At 32.3% G+C, this 21,123-nt stretch overlaps 1 protein-coding gene across 4 annotated transcripts in view; it reads right to left on the minus strand.

Annotated features, from left to right (window-relative positions):
• Nucleotides 1-21,123, minus strand: part of LOC126889258 (transmembrane and coiled-coil domains protein 2) — a 165,189-nt gene that overhangs the window by 127,190 nt on the left and 16,876 nt on the right. The window contains exon 1 of one of the 4 annotated variants that reach the window (XM_050657364.1): nucleotides 2,101-2,404. The exons of 2 other annotated variants lie outside the window; for them this stretch is intronic. In XM_050657364.1, the coding sequence (XP_050513321.1) occupies nucleotides 2,101-2,132 (32 nt within the window). In that variant the 5' untranslated portion in view covers nucleotides 2,133-2,404. Of the gene's footprint in view, nucleotides 1-2,100; nucleotides 2,405-21,123 lie in introns of those variants that run through there. One more of the 4 variants, XM_050657362.1, reaches the window with a different exon arrangement.

Raw genomic sequence — 21,123 nt, forward strand, 5'->3', positions numbered from 1 at the left:
TGCTTTGGATACCCTGTCCCCAGAAACTGAACAGAATGGCGACGAATCTTAGAGCAGACCAGAATTCACAAAGGATTGTCGAGACAAAGATGAGATGAAGATGATCGAAGTGTTGTAATGAAGGAATATGACATTCAAAGAAGGAGTATTGGATCTAATTAAGTTAAAAGAAAACACAATAAAAGATAATATGGTCCAGAGAAATAAGATATTTCCTTGATTTGTTGCCATCTTGTGCTAACACCATCTAACCACCTAATTCGCGGTCGGCCTCTACTTCTTCTTCCTACAGGTGTTCCTGTGGTTAGCTTTTTAGCAATCGTGTAGTAAAACATTCGTATTATGTGTCCAACACGTCTAGGCTGTTTGAATGAACGTTCCGACATCTAGTTCATTAACCCTTAAACGCCTAAGGGTGGGTAAAAAATTTCCACCTAATGCGTATTCCCTTGTAACATATTTATTATGTGTTTAAAATTTTTAAAAAATTATTTATTGTTAAAAATACAGCCCTTTATCGAATGTTAATTTGGTTATAACGATATTTTTGAAAATAAAAGTAATATCTTGAGTTAACTATGGGTGGGCATAAAAAGTACACCCTTGATAAAACTTGTTATTAAAGGTTTCTATATAATTTCTTGTTGGTAGGAACATAATCCATATAATTATCGACGTATAATTACATAATTGACATAATTATACTGCCAATGAGGAGGCTGAAAGGAAGAATGTGGAGAAAATCGACAAATCTGAATTACTGGCTTTTACTTTTAGGTTAATAATTTTGATGTGCATTGTAATTTTGTTGTAAGGTTTGTAATAAATTGTTTATATTAATATTTTAGAAGATGCTGTGTTTATTAAGAATAATATTCTTAAGTTTAATCCATTTCCAACAACTCTCAATAAATATATAAGCTATTTTCGAGGTGGACATTTTTTACCCATCCTTGGGCGTACATGGAACCTAAAAAAGGTTGGGCGTTTAAGGGTTAAAGGGTTGGTATGATCCACTGATGGACTTTGACTAGTGAACAAGGGAAACAACTTCTTAAATGGGAAAGAAAAATTTTAAGGAAAATGTATGGACCTATACAGGAGAATGGGGAATGGCATATATATAATATAAGAACTACGAAGTAAACGACTGAGTTGGTTGGGACACGTAGAAAGGAGAAAACAATTAAACGGGAGACCGAGAGGTCTCTTTTCAGAGAGGTCTTTTCCCAGAAAGCGATGGATTGATGGTACTAACCATAATTTGAAAGAATGAGGAATACGAGAATGGGACAAACAAGCAAATGAAAGGAAAACATGGTCATCTATAGTCAAGTAAGCAAAACATACATGACACCGCAAAGATCTCCTCAACAAAAAGGACAAACTAGGAAGTAGTTATTTTAGATATAACGTTAAAACTTTTGATGAGTTTATGTGTGGCGCTGGCCTCCACACCATGTAAAACTTTAGAGCCTAGAAACCCCAACGGGCTGGTGACTGGACATTGTCGTTTAAGAAATCACCTATACAAACTAGGTAAGGTGAATGAACCATGGTGCAGAAAGTGCGAAATGGAAGAAGAAACTGCCATACACATACTATGCTATTGCAGTGTGCTAGGTGATGTAAGGCAGAACTTCACTGGTCAAATGAGGTTTGAACCAGAAGAGATCCTAAAACTACCAATAAGAAAACTGTTGGCCTTCGTTGAGGCCACAGGATTTATTAAAGTTTAAGGAGAAAAAAAGGGTTTGGTACAAAGGTCTTATGACTAAGTGCCAGAGACTAACGAGTCTCGCCTGAGTTAAGAAGAAGAAGAAGAAGAAGAAGAAGAAGAAGAAGAAGAAGACCCCAACGGGCTACCATGGCCCTCCATGGGCTGTTAGTGGTTACAGATGATGATGATGATAATTTAAAATTATATCTGTGTGTCATTGCCCTTGGTCGTTTATAGCTCAAGATTTCGCTAAGTATTTTACGCTCATCTGTATCTTCATTCAAACGAATTTCATTTCAACTGTTATTTCGGCAATGATAGAATTATTCCGACTACACATTTTATCCAATAAAACAACGGAAACAAAAACAATAACATACCTCCACAAACTCCATAATGCCAACTGCACCATCGCGAAAAACTACTCCCGATTTTCTCAATTAAAACACAGCATGTTCTACAAACTCAGATCCATCTCTCCTCCAATAATCCAGCTTGATTTGTCACTATAAATACTTAAACAATTTAATCACCAATCACACTCATCAACTTCGTGCTATTTCATTAGAATTTCTTCGTCTAAACGCGTGACCTTTCGACTCAACAATACAAAGTTAATTTTTTCTTACAAAATGCGTACGATCAGCGGTGACAAACCTCTCCAAATTGACCAATACACTCAACTTGCGCTAAAGAATAAAATTGAATCATTTGCGGAATGGTTAATGTCCATTCTTGTTGCCGATAACCTTTTAGAGAATTGTGTTGTGGTCAGTGACGTCCTCCGTGGGTTTCTGAAACAGCAATAGGTGAGCTGTTGTTGTAGGGGGATTCTGCGAACATGAGAGTATTTTTATTTTTTTGTTGTAGTAGTGACATTCTTCGAATCGGTTGAGTCATACTATGGATTGTTATTCATGAGAGTTTTCATCGTGAATGTATTTATATACACCAGGGAAATAAGGCAAAAATATACCATGTTCGGGACACTTAAGCAGCGAGGTTGCAAATGGGTTTTTTGGGTACTATATACCTAATACATTATAAATACAAAAATGCCCGTCACAGTTTGGACGAGAAATTTAATTACACTCTGGGCCAAAATTAACGGGCCACCTTAAAAATGGGTCATTTTTCATGTCTTATATCTCCTAAACCTGTTGTCCGATTTAAGTGATTTTTTTAATATGTTATAGCCTTGTTCCTTGACAATATCGTTATAATAATATTGTTGTTAAAGAGGTACATTTTCATTGTATACCGGGTGTATGAATCAAACTGTGTTTTTTTCTTAAAGTTTGCATCACCCTGTGGAATATTCTAGTATTTTTAGAACACTTAAACTAAAACCTAACTATAGCCTCATACTTTCTCAACATTTTGTTGTTTGATTGATTCTCTTATGTTGGATAATAAAAAAGTTAGGTGCTTTAACAACTAGACATGTTTTTTATCAATAGAGGGTGTTTTTAAAAATTTTTGGAAAAGTTTAAGGGGTAATTCTGCATGAAAAAATAATGACAGTTTGCTTTATAAACTTAGTCCGCAAATGCTTCGTTTCCGAGATAGGGGGTGTTGAAATTTTTCTGACAAACTGATGATTTATTTATTGCTTTAAAACCGGTTGAGATACGCAAATGAAATTTGGTTGGTTTTATGACGTAGTTATTGCATATTTTTTTATATACAATTAAGAATTTAATATTCACCATTGGCGCGCATACGGGTAATATGAGACATCATATTACCGTTATGCGCGCCAATGGTGAATATTAAATGCTTAATTGTATGCCAAAAAATGTGCAATAACTAAGTACTAAAACCCACCAAATTTCATGTGCATGTCTCAATTGGTTTTAAAGTAATAAATAAATCGTCAGTTTGTCAGAAAAATTTCAAGACCCCCCATCTCGGAAACGAAGCATTTGCGGACATAAGTTTATAAAGCAAACTGTCATTATTTTTACATGCAGAATTACCCCTTAAACTTTGCCAAATTTTTTTAAAAGCACCCTGTATTGATCAAAAACATGTCTAATTGTTAAAGCACCTAACTTTTTTATTATCCAACATAAGAGAATCAATCAAACAACAAAATGTTGAGAAAGTATGAGGCTATAGTTAGGTTTTAGTTTAAGTGTTCTAAAAATACTAGAATATTCCAAAGGGTGATGCAAACTTTAAAAAAAAAACACAGTTTGATTCGTACACCCGGTATACAATGAAAATGTACCTCTTTAACAACAATATTATTATAACGATATTGTCAAGGAACAAGGCTATAACATATTAAAAAAATCACTTAAATCGGACAACAGGTTTAGGAGATATAGACATGAAAAATGACCCATTTTTAAGGTGGCCCGTTAATTTTGGCCCAGAGTGTATTAACAGATAAGGGTCAAAAATGGAAGTTTTTTCGTTTAAATCGCTACAGGTAAAAATATGGTAATTAAATATCTTATTTATAACATTTTTCTTTTAGTAGATGAGCCAAGGTTTAAAATAGCGCTTTTTGAATTTTGGTCCGATTATTTATTACTTCGGATATTGCAAAATAAAACTAAAATTTCGAAAATAAAAAATTTGCTATAACTTTTGCGAAAATAAATTAAAGACTTTCATATTGCATGAAAAGTTGAGTCAAACAGTCCACACACTGCACAAAAAATTTTAGGACGATTGGTCAATTATTTTAAATTTTATTCAATTTGTTTTTCGCAAAGAGCTTTTTTTTCGCAATGTTATTGTTCAGAAAATAATAATGATATATCAAATCTGTGAAAACAGCGTGAAAGTAAAATAGTCATATTTTCAACGTCTTTAAAAAAAAATCATTAAAAACTCATTTTTATCACTCGGAAAACATTTTACTAAAATAGAGTCATTTTTGGCTTATAAACAATTTGAATAACATTGTTAATATTGACTGTAGGCTAAAACTACAACGGGATTTGAAAAACTGGTATTTTTATACGAATTTTCAAATAAAAATTTTTCGCCTACACTAGGTTCGCTTTCAAGATGCAGTAGAAATAAACAAACCAAGACACGTTAAATGCTACTAGGAGCACTCCCGAATCATAATTTACAATGTATAAACTTTGGAAATCATGATTTAGGATTTACAATGTATATACATTGTAAATTATGATTCGGTTGTACTCCTAGTGGCATTTAAAGTGTCTTGGTTTGTTTATTTCTACTGCATCTTGAAAACGAACCTAGTGTAGGTTAATTACGGTCAAAGTTAGCTACTTTTTTTATTTAATTGAAGGCTACTTTGTTTATAACAATTAAGCAACCTAACTAGAGCTATTTTGAAGTTGAAGATATATAGTTTATGTGTAAAAGTTTGAGTAAACTTTGAAACCACAACAGAGTGGTTAATAATGTTTTAAAAATGGCGTCCGAACGGAATTAATTCGTGGTCGGTGGAGAGGAATTATTAAAATCCGTGCACTGAAAAAATGAAACTGATTCTGCAAACATATGCTGCGATTTATCGATGGATTTTGATCATAATTTTTTAAATTTGTATGTACTCGTAGTCTTATAGAGTACGTTATGTACACACATCCCCACCTAACATTACAAAATGTTAGGGGGAACTCCCCTTATCACTCAGGGATATGAAAAGTAGATTACGACCGATTCTAAGACCTACCAAATATACATATATAATTACATAAAAATCGGTCAAGCGGTCTCGGAGGAGTATGGAAAGTAACACTATGACAGGAGAATTTTAAAGATGTAAATAAATATAGATGGCTGTTAACAAATAGGGGTTGGTGATAAAAGAGTGAAAATTAAGGGTTGTATGTATTTTTTATTTCTACATCATATAAAATTAAGGTAGATAATTTTGTTCAAAAAAAAATAAAAAAAATGTCAGGGGTGCAACCCCCCTTATAACTAATGGGTATAAAAAATAGATTAAAACCTTCTCTCCTTCTATAGGATATACGTGTAAAATTTCATAAAAATCGGCCAAGCCGTTTCGGAGTAGTATGGTAACTAACACTGTTACAGGAGAATTTGATGTATATAAAAGTAACTGCGAATTAAATAATAAAAGTGGCTAACTTTGAGAAGAAATAACCTAGGCAAAAAGTTTTTTTCTGAAATTCGTGTAAAAATACCAGATTTTTAAATCCTAAAGTATATTTACTCTATAGTCAATATTAACAAAGCTATTCAAATTATTTATAAGCCAAAAATGACTCTATTTTACTAAACTTTTTTCGGAGTGATAAAAACGACTTTTTAATGATTTTTTTCAACACTTTGAAAACATAACTATTCTTCTTGCATGTGATTTCCACAGAATTGCTATGTCATTAGTATTTTCTGAACAATAACTTGCGAAAAAAAGCTCTGTGCGATAAACAAATTGAATAAAATTTAAACTAATTGACGAATCGTTTAAAAATTTTTTGTGCGTTATACGGAATGTTTGACTCAACTTTTATTTCAATATGAAAGTCTTAAGGCCATTTTCGCAAAAAATATAGCACATTTTTTATTTTTAAAATTTTAGTCTTCTATTGTCATTTTCCGACGCAAAAAATGATCGGACTAAAATTCAAAAAGGGCCATTTTAAACCTTGGCTGATCTACTAAAATAAGATTACTCTAAATAAGACATCTAATTACCCTATTTTTACCTGTAGTGATTTAAATGAAAAAACTACCATTTTTGGCCCTTATTTGTTAATAACTAATAGTCCGTTCTTTAACGGTAAAATATTGCAAAACCTCTAAATTTTAAAGAACCGCTTGGATTGACATGAAATTTGGCATACACATAGCTAACAAGTCAAAGAAAAAAAAGTGATATTGTGCCGATATGTGCTTTTGCCCTGGGGGTGGTTTTCACCCCCTCTTGGGAGTAAAACAATATTTGTCAAAAGAAAGTCAGGAAATGGATAAACTGGCTAATTTTAAGTAACTTTTGTTCTACAGAGTTTTTTCACTAAGTCAATACTTTTCGCGTTATTTGGCAGTGAATATGTTCATTTTTTTCAACAAAATAACCACGATTTTAGACGGTTTCTCGCAAATAACTCAAATAGTAAGAATTTGATCGAAAAAAAATTCTTAGCAAAAATATAGCCTGTAAAAATTTTAAAAAAATGGTGTATATATCACGTCTCTACACCTAGTAGAAGCAGAGTTATAGCTAATGAAAAATAGGTTAATATTCGTCAAATTCCAAATGGAATACTTTAACGTGAAATAACCAAAAATGAAGCACATTTCGGGGAAAACTCATTACAACTTACAACTCAAGTGTTTAAAAAAAGCTTCATTTTTGTTTTATAAAAAAAATTTCTAGCATCAAAATTAAACAAGTTACGCTCAAAATAAAGTTAGTCCCTTTTGGTTTTGGTAAAAAAATCGAGAAAATCACCCCCTAATTAGTATCTTAAATGAATTTAATCGTTACGACTTCACAAGTTTCTTGACTCGTGTATATATTGTTTATATGATCTGTAAGTTTCATCGGTTCAAAGTCCTTATTATTGAAAGGGCTGTAGTTAAAAGGGGTTGAACGAGTCACTGATCACGAATGTATGCAAATTTAGAAACACCAAATCTTAATCAATTTTTGTCTAACAGAAAAACCAAAAAATACATGATATTCAGAAAAGCAAATCTTACTTTTTTTGTTTTTCGAGATTTTTGGTATCTCTAACAATTTTTAAGTTATTTTAAAAAAAGCATATTTTTCAAAATTTAAATTTTTAAAAATTTTACTTTGAAAACAAATTTTTTCAAAAATAAGCACTTTGAGTCAATGAAACTTACAGATCATATAAACACAACATAAGTAAAATAATTTGTGGAGCGGTAACGATTAATTTCATTTAAGTTGCTAATTAGGGGGTGGTCTTCCCGATTTTTTTTTTACAAAAACAAAAGGGATCAACTTTATTTTGAGCGTAACTTGCTTAAATTTAATGCTAGAAACTTTTTGTAAAAACAGAAATAAAGCTTTTTTTAAACACTTTAAAAAAGTTATAACGGGTTTTCCCCAAAAAGTGCTTAATTTTTTTAATATTTCACGTCGAAATATTCCATTTGAAATTTGGTGAATATAAATCTATTTTTCATTGGCTATAACTCTGGTTCTACGAGATCCAGAGATCTAACGCGTATACCATTTTTTTACTTTTTTATAGGCTATATTTTTGCTAAGAACGTTTTTTTCGACAAAATACTTACTTTTTGAGTTATTTGCAAAAAACCGTCTAAAAATGTGGTTATTTTGTTGAAAAATGAACATATTCACTCACAAATAACTCGAAAAGTGTTGACTTGGCGAAAAAGCTCTATAGAACAAAAGTTACTTAAAATTAGTCAGTTTACCCATTTCCGGACTTATTTTGGACATATATTTTTTCACCCCCATCAGGGGGTGAAACTCACCCCCAGGGCAAAAGCACACATCGGCACAATATCACTTTTTTTCTTTGACATGTAAGCTATACGTATGCCAAATTTCATGTCAATCCAAGCGGCTCTTTAAAATTTAGAGCAAAAACCGTGAAAGAATGGACTATAAGTTTCTCGTCCGAACTGTGACGGGCATTTTTGTATTTATAATGTATGTATTAGGTATATAGTAGCCAAAAAATCCATTTGCAACCTGGCTGCTCAAGTGTTCCGACAAAAACCTTATTTCCCTGGAGTAATAGTATGCCTAACTAGGTCTTTGTATTCCTTGCAGCTGACACGGAAATATTCAAATATTGCACATATAGGTACCCTAGGAAAGAGGTACATCCCAAAGAACACTTAAAAAATCTAAAAATTACTGTTCGCTATTTTTCAACTGAAATATAAGGAATAAGTCAATAGAAAAAGCGTACCATCTCGGGGATATCGAAATTTTTACTTCGTCATTGTTGAGGATATACTTCTTTAGGCGCGATTGGGAAAAATGTCGACAGTGAATTTTTATAAAAACGACAGTATGAAGTACGCGCATACCGACAGTGTAGCGTTAGTTAAAATATTGGTATTTGTAGTAAATTACAGCGCGCTAATAACCGGCAATATAACGCAACAGATGGAAAACATATTAAGTTGTGAGATGAAAAGAAATGAAACTAGTGAAGGTGAGCGGTTTGGGCTAAGGCCACACACGCGACAATTTGAGCCGTAAAGAGCCGTAAAATATCGCGCAGCAACATCGAACGGGCCCATCCAGGAGCGTCAGTTGAAATTTTGATAGGGGGGGGGGCAAGCATTATATATACAATATATTATATATGCAAACATAATACAAAATTGATCTATTTTTTGTAAATTTCAATCATTTTCAGGGTCAGGGGGGAGCAAATGCGCCCTCCTGACCCTATCAAATGACGCCCCTGGGCCAATCTTTGGCGTCGCGTCGTGTCGCAAACGAAGGAACGAATTCATTTTATTAGCCGTCGCGTAGTGCACGAAACAAAAAATAAACGCCAAGATACTTCGGATGCAGTGTACTCAACGAAATTTGTAGCTGATCTAGCCACAACAACGACCAAAAACCTGTATTTTCATCTCGCGACACGCCGTAATTTACATCCCCGTCTGGCAATGCTTTTAACAGCGCTTACTGCTCTTACGGCGCCTGTGTGGCCCTAGGGTTAGCGATAAAAACCTATAAATTTACATTCCACTTATTGTTTCCCACCTTTAGTCGTATCAGACGAGTTTGGCAACTGTGACTATGACAGTGACAGTTTTAGTTGACATACTCCTCTGATACGTCTAAAGGTGGGAAACAATAAATAGAATGTTGGTAATCGCCTTGCAGCGAGACCAAAAACAAAAAGAAGAAGAAGTTTATAGGTTTTTATCGCTAAATCTCCAAACTCCACTAGTTTCATTTCTTTTTATCTCACAACTTAATATGTTTTCCATCTTTTGCGTTATTTTGCCGGTTATTAGCGCGCTCATCACTGTATATTTAGGTATTATAATTTTTGTGTCTTTGGATTTGTCTTCACTGGGAATAGGATAATTACATAGTAATAAAATATAATGACAAGAAAATTAAAAATTTGTGTAGAAAATCTCGACGTTTTTTAGATTTTCTACCATTCATCAAGGGAACAGTAATTGCGGGGAGGGTACAGTTCATAAAAAATGACGTATTAATGGTATTTTTAATTTTTGGTATTATTTTAAGTATTAAAATTAGTTTAATATTTAAACAAAAATACAATAATTAAACTGTTTAAAATATATTTATTTCGTTGAAATCACAATAATAGAAGTATAACTTCTTAAGTGTGTACAAGTACACACACTCTTTTTTTATTAAGATTTAACACAGATGATGGACAGAACGTCTATAGACGTCTAATTTCCATTGAGATAATGAGATACAGATATTTTTAAAATAACGAGTTGTGACAAAAAATCGGTGTCAAAAAATATCATAATACATTTGCAGACGTTTATATTTATATTTTATTTCAATATAACTTTGATAATTTAACGTAAAACTGGCGAATTTACTTTTTTAAAAATATATAGCGAGATTATCTTGGCAATTTTTTCGAAGAGTAAGTATTTATTTGATAAATAACTAAAATAAGTTTTATGTGACGTTAGTAAAATGGAGAAATGTCAGTTTATTGGTCGAATAACTGTATTCATAGAATAAACTACTATTTGTCGTTGGTGAAACCGACCATAATGGTTTATTTATTATTTACTCAAAAAAACGGAGAAATTTGCTTTTTTCGGCATGTTTAATTGTTTATTTGCGTTTAACGCCTAAAGTAAGCATTTTACGAAAAAAAAAAATAGAACCATAACTTTTGCCTAAAATAACCCAAATTATCAAAAAATGTGATTTCGAAGTCGAGGTGGTGCCTGCCAATAATAAGCTTCGATGCAAAATCGAGTGCAAATAAGTGATTTATTTGAACAGAAGATAATTTATGACCTGCCAAATTGTTTCTTTCATATTCATTTTTGCATACTTCCTATTTACAATTAGGCTGCTCGCAATTTACTTAAAGGGGGATGCTTTGAAATTTTGGATTCTTTTATTATTGTAAATGAAAGTGCATAATTACAAGAATACTCTCGGAAAATTTCAGATCGATCGGAGTAAAATTACCAGAGATACACCGTGTTGAATATCCCACCTTCGACTCGCTTTGGCGGTTTAGTGCCAGCACGCTTGAGTGTAGTGAGAAATGTTCAACAACTGTTCCCCCTACTTTGTAGATTACTTCGCGATTCAAAAAACATATTCCATAAATCCATTTTTTTAGGTGTCTGTAAAAATTGGCCCCCGTTGGCTTATTTTTCAATATTTCTCCTTGAATTTTTTTGATTATTCTTTGAATTGTACTTAATATGCTTATTTCATTTAAAAATAAAATAATTGTACCATAGTTTCAAAAAAAATCACAAAAATGTGCTTGAAATGTTGATTTCAAACCATACCCTCCCCTTAATTGACCAGCTTAGTTTAATTTTATTCAGTAAGTCTATTACGAAAAATTTATTCGCGAACGCCACTGGTAAATCAAAGTTTAGTACATAATTTTATCAAATGATTGTTTTTAGTCATCTTAGGATGTATGTACGCATCATCTCCGGCGATTGATTTATTAGCATTATAATCTAAAATGTGTTGATATAAACATCAAACTGGAACGATAAACTCTTAATATTATCATCGCTGATGCTCGAAAAACACACAAAGAGGATGTTTAGCGATTACTATTACTAATCGAATCCACACATGATTTCTTTTAATTATCTGGTCAAGTGTGTGAAATGTTGTTGATGTTACCTATGAACCATGCGATGAGAAATCAATGGTTTCATTGAAAATTAAATTGTAATCTCAAGAATCACTCTCTTTCTCTCTCTCTAGCGTTGCATAAGTGACTGCGGTTTTAATTTATTTATTACAAAAAGAAGGTCAACGATTTTCAACAGTTTTGACATAAAAACGAAAAAAGAAACAGTTTTGGACTCTTAAGAGAAGAGATGCTGATGATGTCGAAAAGTGCTTATATCCTTAATAGCCAAGTCGGGATAGCATTTGACCCTGCATTACGAGCTGCCCCAAATTTTATTTTTCTAATCTTTAGGGGGGTCAATAGTAGTATAAATTTAAAATCTCAACTGAATTCCACCGTTGCGTTAGCCGCCATCTTGATTTTAAATAAGAACCGTTTTTACTCAATATCTCCGCCATTTTTAAATTTTCAACAAAAATGGTAGTAACTGAAATTGTTGAGAATGCGGTTTTGTATATTTTCGTTTATTATATTTTTTTCGTGCAGTCGATATTTTCCGAGTTATGGTGAGAGATAGTAACAGTTAGAGCATATTTATTGAATTATCAGTAGTAGGTAATTGCACAAGAGCTCTAAAATTATTGAATTTTTCCCGAGTGACACTTTGACAGTTTTAATTTCACGAGCCGAAGCCGAGTGAAATTATGTCAAAGTGTCACGAGGGCAAAAATTCTACATTAATTTTAGAGATCGAGTGCAATTTGTTGCGATTATTTCATGAATAAAACTGTTCAAAACCAAACTTTAACAGTACAATTAAACAAACAGTTGTTATAAATATTAATTTGACGGTTGAAAGTCATCAGTTTTATAATTTTTGAAACATTAATTGTCATTAATGTCACTGAATGTATTTTTTCGTAGCAACGAAGGGCATCTGACGTAATATACTTGACGACGGGAAATTATCAAAAATTATCGATTTAATTTAGATTTCTGTAGCTTTCTATTGGTCAGAATCTCCTATGAATGAAATAATCTCGTTTATTATTAGTTTTACAACAAATATGTACCTATACAAAAATGAAAAGAAATGAATTTTGTACAATTTTGATTTCTTTCATTTTTTGATAAAATCAATATTTAAGGTAGTACGTTTGCAGTAAAGGTGCGAGTGTAAGCCCTGATTGATTTTATAGCAATTGTTTTTGTCCAATATCTCACCCATTTTCAACTTTTCGACAAAAAGTGTAAAGACTGAAATTGTTGCAATTACGATTTACTACAATTTTTCAAGAGAACCAGTGGCGGGTCTACAAGGGGGGATGGGAAAATTCCCCCCAACAGGGTACAAAATTAAAAAAAATTGTTGAAATATTAAAATATATTCGCTGACCGAAAAACTAAAATATCGACAGACGAATTCAACCAATAAAACCCGTTAGTTAATAAAATTAAGTGAACTTAATGCATATATATTTAGTCGGTCCGTTATAACTTTTCCCATGCGGTACGATTCATTTTCAATCAAATTAAGTCAAAACAGAAAGTGAAACGTACGCCCGCCGATGTGTGTAGTATACAGTATACAAAATGTATATTATACACATCGACGTTCGTTTCAATTTATGTTTTGACTTAATTTGATTGAAAATGAATCGTATCGCATGGGAAAAGTTATAGCGGACGGACTATAAGTGATTATTTATGTCTTTTATGTAATTAGTGAGGTTGATGTGTCATTGAAAATTTCAAAAATTGTATAAAATATAATTATGATATCTTTATTTTTGTTCATGTAAAATTATGTAGTAAAGTTAACAATAAATGAGACAATTTAATAATCATGCTTCCCCCTGTAACTTCGAGATGTTGGTCGCATAAAAAAATTGTGCAAAAGAAATTGTAAAAAATTGCATTTCCAACAATTTTATTTCCTACCGTTTTTGTCGAAAAGTTGAAAATGGCGGAGATATTAAGCAACAACGGTTTTACTTTAAAATCAATATGGCGGCCAATGCAACCGCGGAATTCAGTCGAGATTTTAAATTTGCACTACTTTTGATCTCCCCTAAATGATATAATTATAACATTTGGGGCAACTCGTAAAAAAGATTTAATTCAATAATTATGCTCCCCCCACCACTTTTTACTATTTTCCCACTAACTCGGAAAATATCAACCGCATGAAAACTTTTATTGAAGACTTTATAACCGCTCGGCCCTCGGTAATAAAGTCTTTCATTCTGCGTTTAAATTTTTTTAAAATACTTATTAGTTTTCTCAGGATTCGAAAAAAATGAATACATTTAAAACACATTGAAAATTTTGACATGCGTCAAAATTTTGCAATTTGCTGCGTTCCCCTTAAAGAGTAAAATCATATATTTTCTTTGTTTTTAAAGATATCAGGCAGATTAAAAAACTAAAATGTTCACAAAATATGAGACTACAACCTAATTTCTATGTATACCCACCTTTGTGCCTTTTCCTCCCTACAAGGTGTCTCAAACTTTTGTTTTAGTTAAAACACATGTTAAAGATTAAAACCCTCTATTTTCTTTGTTTTTAAAGATATCAGGGACATTCAAAAAAACACTAAAACATGATTTTAATGTATACCCACTTTGTACCTTGTCCTTCCGACAGGCTGTTTCAAACTTAACAAGAAAAACATTTGTTTTCTTCCACCCAGTATAAGCTCAAAAAAGAAGTTTGAGTAAACATTTGCTCAACATTCTATACACCAAAGATAAATCAAAAACTTAAGCCAAATATTAAAGATATTTTAAACTCGTCCGATCAACTTCATAACCTAATTAGTTTCTTGAAAGACATTCAATTATTTAACACAAAATATGATCTTTTGTCTTTATAATCTCTACCTGTTATTCAAAATTCAGTGATTAATAACACTGGTAAACACACAGCTTGCTGCCGGAAATTTTTTTACTTTTTCTAGGTAATTTGGGTCTGCTGAATCCAAAAATTCCACCAGATTTGCTCCATCATAGTCTAAGAGCTAGTGAACCCTCCGACTAACGGTCATCCTGTAAGGCTAGAAATGTTTCTAGTGATAATTCATAGCACACCAAGGCTAAAAACCATGACCTGGCAGGCCTCAGCGGTGCACGTGTATCTACCAGGTGAATCGAAAAGTGCAAATTTAGGGGGTAAAATAAACTTTCTCCTGTAAGGTTTAAATTTAAGTATGTGTTTTTTAAATGAGTAAGTCATTTAGAAGAAATGCGTACAGTGACAGGCGATTCTGAAGAGCATAAGACCTTGCCAGGCGAGGGGAAAGATTAGGGGTGTTTCCTAAAATTATTCTTTTTGCATCGAACAAATTTTTTTTAGGTTTTTTGATACATTCCAAACAGAAAACGTCTTTAGTGATTTTTCTCTTAAGTTAATAGTTTTTGTTATATAAGCGATTGAAAATTTTGAAAATTGAGAAATCGGCCATTTTTAACCCTAAATCGGACATTTATCTAAAAATTTCAATGTTGCCAAGGTACGTAGATGTTCTTTAAACATTGATTGATGAAATCCCGAAGAGTTATTTGCAATAAAATATCGAAAACCCCTTTGTTTTTTTAATTGCTAATCAAGCGGGCGCGTCACTGTAGTATAAGTGAGGAAGTTTGAGTTTGCATAAATTCATTATCTCGAGAATGGGCAAATTTCAAGAGAAATCCTTAGACAGGTCGATTTTTATTTTTAAATTAGGACTTTTTGGCATATATGTAATACTAGTGACGTCATCCATCTGAAAGTGATGACGTAATCGAGGATTTTTTTAAATGAGAGTAGGGGTTGTGTGATAGCTCATTTGAAAGGTTATTTAATTCTCTATTCAGTAATGTAAACATTAACATAATTATTTATACAGGGTGTACAAAAAAATTTTTTCTTCTATTTGTCAAATTTAATCAAAGTTAATTTAATAAAAAAATTTTTTTTGTACACCCTGTATAAATAATTATGGTATTGTTTATATTAGTGAATAGAGAATTAAATAACCTTTCAAATGAGCTATCACACAACCCCTACTCTCATTTAAAAAAAATCATCGATTACGTCATCACGCTCAGATGGATGACGTCACTAGTATTAGATATATGCCAAAAAGTCCTAATTTAAAATTAAAAATCGACCTGTCTAAGGATTTCTCTTGAAATTTGCCCATTCTCGAGATAATGAATTTATGCCAACTCAAACGTCCTCACTTATACCACAGTGTCGCGCCCGCTTGATTAGCAATTAAAAAACAAAGGCGTTTCCGATATTGTATTAAAAAAGACTCTTTGGGATTTCATCAATCAATGTTTAAAGAATATCTACCTACCTTGGTAACTTTGAAATATTTAGATAAATGTCCGATTTATGGTTAAAAATGGCCGATTTCGCAATTTTCAAAATTTGCAATCGCTTATATAACAAAAACTATTAACTTAAGAGAAAAATCACTAAAGACCTTTTCTGTTTGGAATTATTCAAAAAACCTAAAAAAAAATTGTTCGATACAAAAAGAATAATTTTAGGAAAAACCCCTAATCTTTCCCTCGCCTGGCAAGGTCTTATGCTCTTCAGAATCGCCTGTCATTGTACACATTCCTTCTAAATGACTTACTCAAACACGTACTTAAATTTAAACCTTACAGGAGAAAGTTTATTTTACCCCCTAAATTTGCACTTTTCGATTCACCTGGTAGATACACGTGCACCGCTGAGGCCTGCCAGGTCATGGTTTTTAGCCTTGATGTGCTATGAGTTATCACTAGAAAAATTTCTAGCCTTACAGGACGACCGTTAGTCGGAGGGTTCACTAGCTCTTAGACTATCAGATCGCTTTCAGAAAATACGACAACAGATTACATTTCTAACATATAGGGTAATTTAACGCAGCACTACCTACATATATGTAGTGATGCTACCCGTGAAATAAACAAAACACGAATAAAAAGTAATATATTTATTGTACAACAATATACTTACAAAAATCGTGACACGTATCTGCCAAAAAAACTTAACTTTCCATCTAACCTTACCAGCGTCGCAGCAGAAAATGCCGTTATTCGGCATCACCTAAAAACTTCCTTTTATATGATTTTCTTGCAAAGGCTTTAAAAGGACGGTCCCTTTAAAGACTCCAGCAGTAATCTGCCATCATGTGATTGCCCCATCTCCCCTGATACCTCTCTTCCATCGTTTTGATATCTTGGTGGAAGCGTTCCCCTTGTTCCTCACTAAGGTCACCAATATTTTCTGGGAAACGGTCTAAATGGCTGTATAGGTATTTTAATTCTCATATGACAACTGTGTTTGTTAAAGTTGTTGAGCATTTCTTCCACTCTAATGCCCAATTGGTATACTTCCATATTTTGTTGCCATTATGTAGGACACACTTTAAACTTCGTTTGGAATTGTCCATAAAAGATGCCAGTGATCTCGTGTATACTCAGATACACCCATTTCTTCTAACAGTGCTTTAATATTGTTATAAAAAACCATATCATCGTGCTGAGAAAAAAAGGCAAAAGATCTTTTCTCTATTATGGTAGTATGTAATTTTGGTGTCTGGGTGAAGAACATTTCTTTGTTTTAGTCTGGAGGCAAGAGAAGAATCTTTTGGAAGGTTCAAAGCTCTGATAAGATCGCTTAGCTCTTCCTGAATAAAGCGCTCAAGACGTGTTGAATCCCCTTCAAAATCACTGTCGTCTTCCCAAATCTATTAGTCTGTAGTTCGTCAGATAGCATTTCGACATTATCCTCTGGTAACGTAAGTAGACTGCTAAATATTGGAATGGCTATCTGCTTAAGCTGATGTGGAATTGGTCTTATTGCTGAATCCAGGTTAGGATGGTCTTTGCTGAATCGTTAAAATGATTTTTTGGTTCTCTCCATACCACTGGAACACCAAACTTTAAACATTTTCGTTGTCCTTTCGTCCACTGTCGCAAGTTTTCAAGACAAGTTTTGCACACTACATGTGGAGCCCAGGATTTATCTTGATCTCCTAAATGAACACCAAAATAGGCTTGATATGCCCTTTTGTCCATTTGCCCATTTGTCTTAGATTTTGTTAAGCTTGTTCATAAACATATTGCAATTATAGTGGTGGAATATACAGAAATGTAAGAATATTTAAGTATTTGATGAGTATGATATATCTCGAAAACTAGAGCTGATACAAAGAAAAAGTTTGTATTTTTGGAATCAGCACAGGTGAATTAACTAAAATCAGTTAATTTTTTTTTCTGCAGCAAGACAAAATTTGTTTTTGTTGGGCTGTGTAATTAATCATTATAATTAATAATTAATAATTATTGTAATAATTAGTTGTAACTCTCTATAGTATCTAATGATTGTATATCCAATATTTTTGTCATAATTTTTACCTGTTATTTAAGATTTAGAAATTAACTGTTGTAATAATTAGTTTTAAGTCCTCATTGTAATTAATTATTGTATAACCAATATTGTCAAAGGCCATTGTAGCCGAGACACATAAATTAAAATAAAAAAAATCAAAAACAATAGAAAAAAATTAGCGGACTCCGTTAATCCGTTCACGAGAAAATAAACTTTCAAAATGAGCATAATTTTTGGTGGTGCAAAACGTTTGCGGTTAAGTTTTTTTCACGTTTTACCGTTTTCGAAGGCTTCTGCCTTGGTGTACTCTAATTATTGCAGCTATTATTATGATTAAATAAACCACAGCATATTCGTGTATACACTTATATCTACCTTAATTTTAATATAGCTTCAAGTATGAATATATTATAATAATGTCGATAAAAACGGTGTGTCTTGTCGGCCTCTGTATAGTTATCTGTTCTCGCACGTTGTATATTTATATCATCAAATAGGCTGGGCTCTGTTTTGCGGCATCCCATTAGTTCGCAGTGTTAATTCTCGTCGAGGTCATTTTTCGTATTTTTAATCTAAATTGACGAAAAGTACATTAACTATTAATTCAAACTGCTACAGGGCGTAGTGACACACAGATCGAAGTACAGCCTGCAATTATATCATATTTATTTGTTTTTGTAACATGCGCTGATGTAAATACGTTGTTAATGATCTGAAATATGGACTAGTTTATACATAGAAGATGAGGTGTAAATAAACACATCAAGATTGTAAGGAACACAAAGTTTTTTTCTCATATTATATACCTAAATTTTGCCTTTATTTTAAAAAGTGACATCCCGTTATAATGCCTGATTTAGTCAATGAATAAAGTTTCTCTCTCTCTCTTGTCGTTTCCCCATTACTGAGGATCGTGATTTCTTCCAATATTCCTAACAATTATTTTCCATTGGTCTCTATCTTCAGCTGCTCTAAGAGCTTCGCAGAATGAGTTTCCAGCTTAATTCTTAATTTGACCGGACCATCGGGTCAATCCATGCCAAGTGGTCCAATATAAATTAAGTTGGTTGCTTGACTATTTTTAATGTTTTTTATTTTTCTACCTCTTAAATTTCCGTAAATAGAGAGTACAGAATCTCAGTCTTTTATTTTTAAAAAATTTAGTTTGCCGATTACAGCCATTTTTGTTAAAGCGTATCGATCATTTTCACGGAAAACATGGGTTCGTTCTTTAGCCAATTTTTCACTGAGGTTTGTCCTAGAACAACAAATCAAAAACTTAACTTTTTAGAAAAGTATGCTCTAAAAAACGGCCTGTAGCAATATTTAATTTCAAACTACCCTTACGGCCTTAAATGAACCTCAAAGTTTGAAGAGTTAAATTGATAAAATTCCATTTTCAACATTTTTTTAACAGCATAAGGCAAGCCGATAATGGTTTGTAATTTTTTTCTGCAAAAGACATACGTACATACTTTAAATAAAAAAAGTTTGGGCTTTAGGACTTGAGTAAATTTTTTCAAAAGAAAAATCTCAAAAACTTAATTTTTTGAAAAATCTCACAGTTTGACCCCTTATATCTCTGATGGGCACGGATGAAAAAATTTGAAATTTGGCTGAATGTTAGGCCCTAGCAATTAGAATAAGGAATAAAAATTTGGAGTTGCAGACTTACGTCATATAGGAGTTACAGGCCTGAAAAAATGGTCAAAAATTAAAATGGTCAATATTTGAGCGTTTGCGGGCAGGGTAATTAAAATTCAAATAAACTGTCTAATGAAATAAAAATTATTTTCACCAGATTTCACAATGAATCCAAGTTTATACAGGGTGGGCCAAAGAAAAGAGTTCACCTTGATATTTGGTAGTTATTAGATTTTAAGGGAATGCCGAAACAGGTCGATTTTTATTTTTAAATTACAATTTTTTTACACATATATTTTTTATACGTCTCCATGACGTGAAATCGTCACTGACGTCATCCACCTGGGCGTGATGACGTAATCGATTATTGTTTTAATGGTAATAGGGGTGGTATGTTATCTCATTTGAAAGAGTGTACAATTCTCTGTTCAGTAGTATAAACAATAATATAATTATTTATACAGGGTGGCCAAGAAATAATTTTTGAATTAAATTAATTAACACAAAAAGAAGAATGTATGTAATTTATTTAACTCAAAATACATTTTATTGCTGTCATAAAATAGAAAAAAAATTATTATTTGGCAAATAAACATTTCTTTTCGTTTAAATTAAATCTTCAAACTGTCAAGAGGTAGGTGAAAGGCTGTTTGTGATTTAATTTAAGTGAAAAGAAATGTTTATTTGTGAAATAAACATTTTTTCCATCTTCTGACAGCAGTACAATGTATTTTTAGTTGCCACAAGACCCCTATTCCCATTTAAAAAAATCATAGATTACGTCATCACGCTCTGATGGATGACGTCACGTAGTATAATATATATCCCAAAAAGTTGCAATATAATAAACATAAAAATGGACCTATTTCGGCATTTCCTTAAAATCTAATAAGTAACTATTGCCAAATATCGAGGTGGACTGTTCTTTGGCCCACCCTGTATAAATTTATATTCATTGTGAAATCTGCTGAAAATTGATTAATTTTTATTTCATTAGACAGTTTATTTGAATTTTAATTACCCTGTCCCCAAACGCTCAAATTTTGACCATTTTGATTTTTGACCATTTTTCAGGTCTGTAACTCCTATATGACGTAAGTCTGCAACTTCAAATTTTTACTTGTTATTCTAGTTGCTAGGGGCTAACATTCAGATAAATTTCAAATTTTTTCATTTGTGCCCATCAGAGATATAAGGGGTCAAACTTTGAGATTTTCCAAAGAACTACGTTTTTGAGATTTTTTTTGAAAAAATTTACTCAAGTCTCAAAGCTTAAACTTTTTTTATTTAAAGTATGTACGTATATCTTTTCCAGAAAAAAATTACAAACCAATATCGGCTTGCCTTATGCTGCTGAAAATGGAATTTTATCAGTTTATCTATTCAAACTTTGAGGTTCATTTAAGGCCTTAAGGTTAGTTTGAAATTAAATAATGCTATAGGCTGTTTTTTAGAGTTTTCTAAAAAGTTTGGTTTTTGATTTATTGTTCTAGGACAAACCTCAGAAAAAATATTGGCTAAAGAGCGAGGCCATGTTTTCCGTGAAAATGATCGACACGCTTAAACAAAAATGACCGTCATCGGCAAACTAAATTTTTTAAAAATAAAATGAATGCA

Source organism: Diabrotica virgifera, chromosome 8, assembly GCF_917563875.1.
Source record: "Diabrotica virgifera virgifera chromosome 8, PGI_DIABVI_V3a".
Taxonomy (NCBI): Eukaryota; Metazoa; Arthropoda; class Insecta; order Coleoptera; family Chrysomelidae; genus Diabrotica; species Diabrotica virgifera.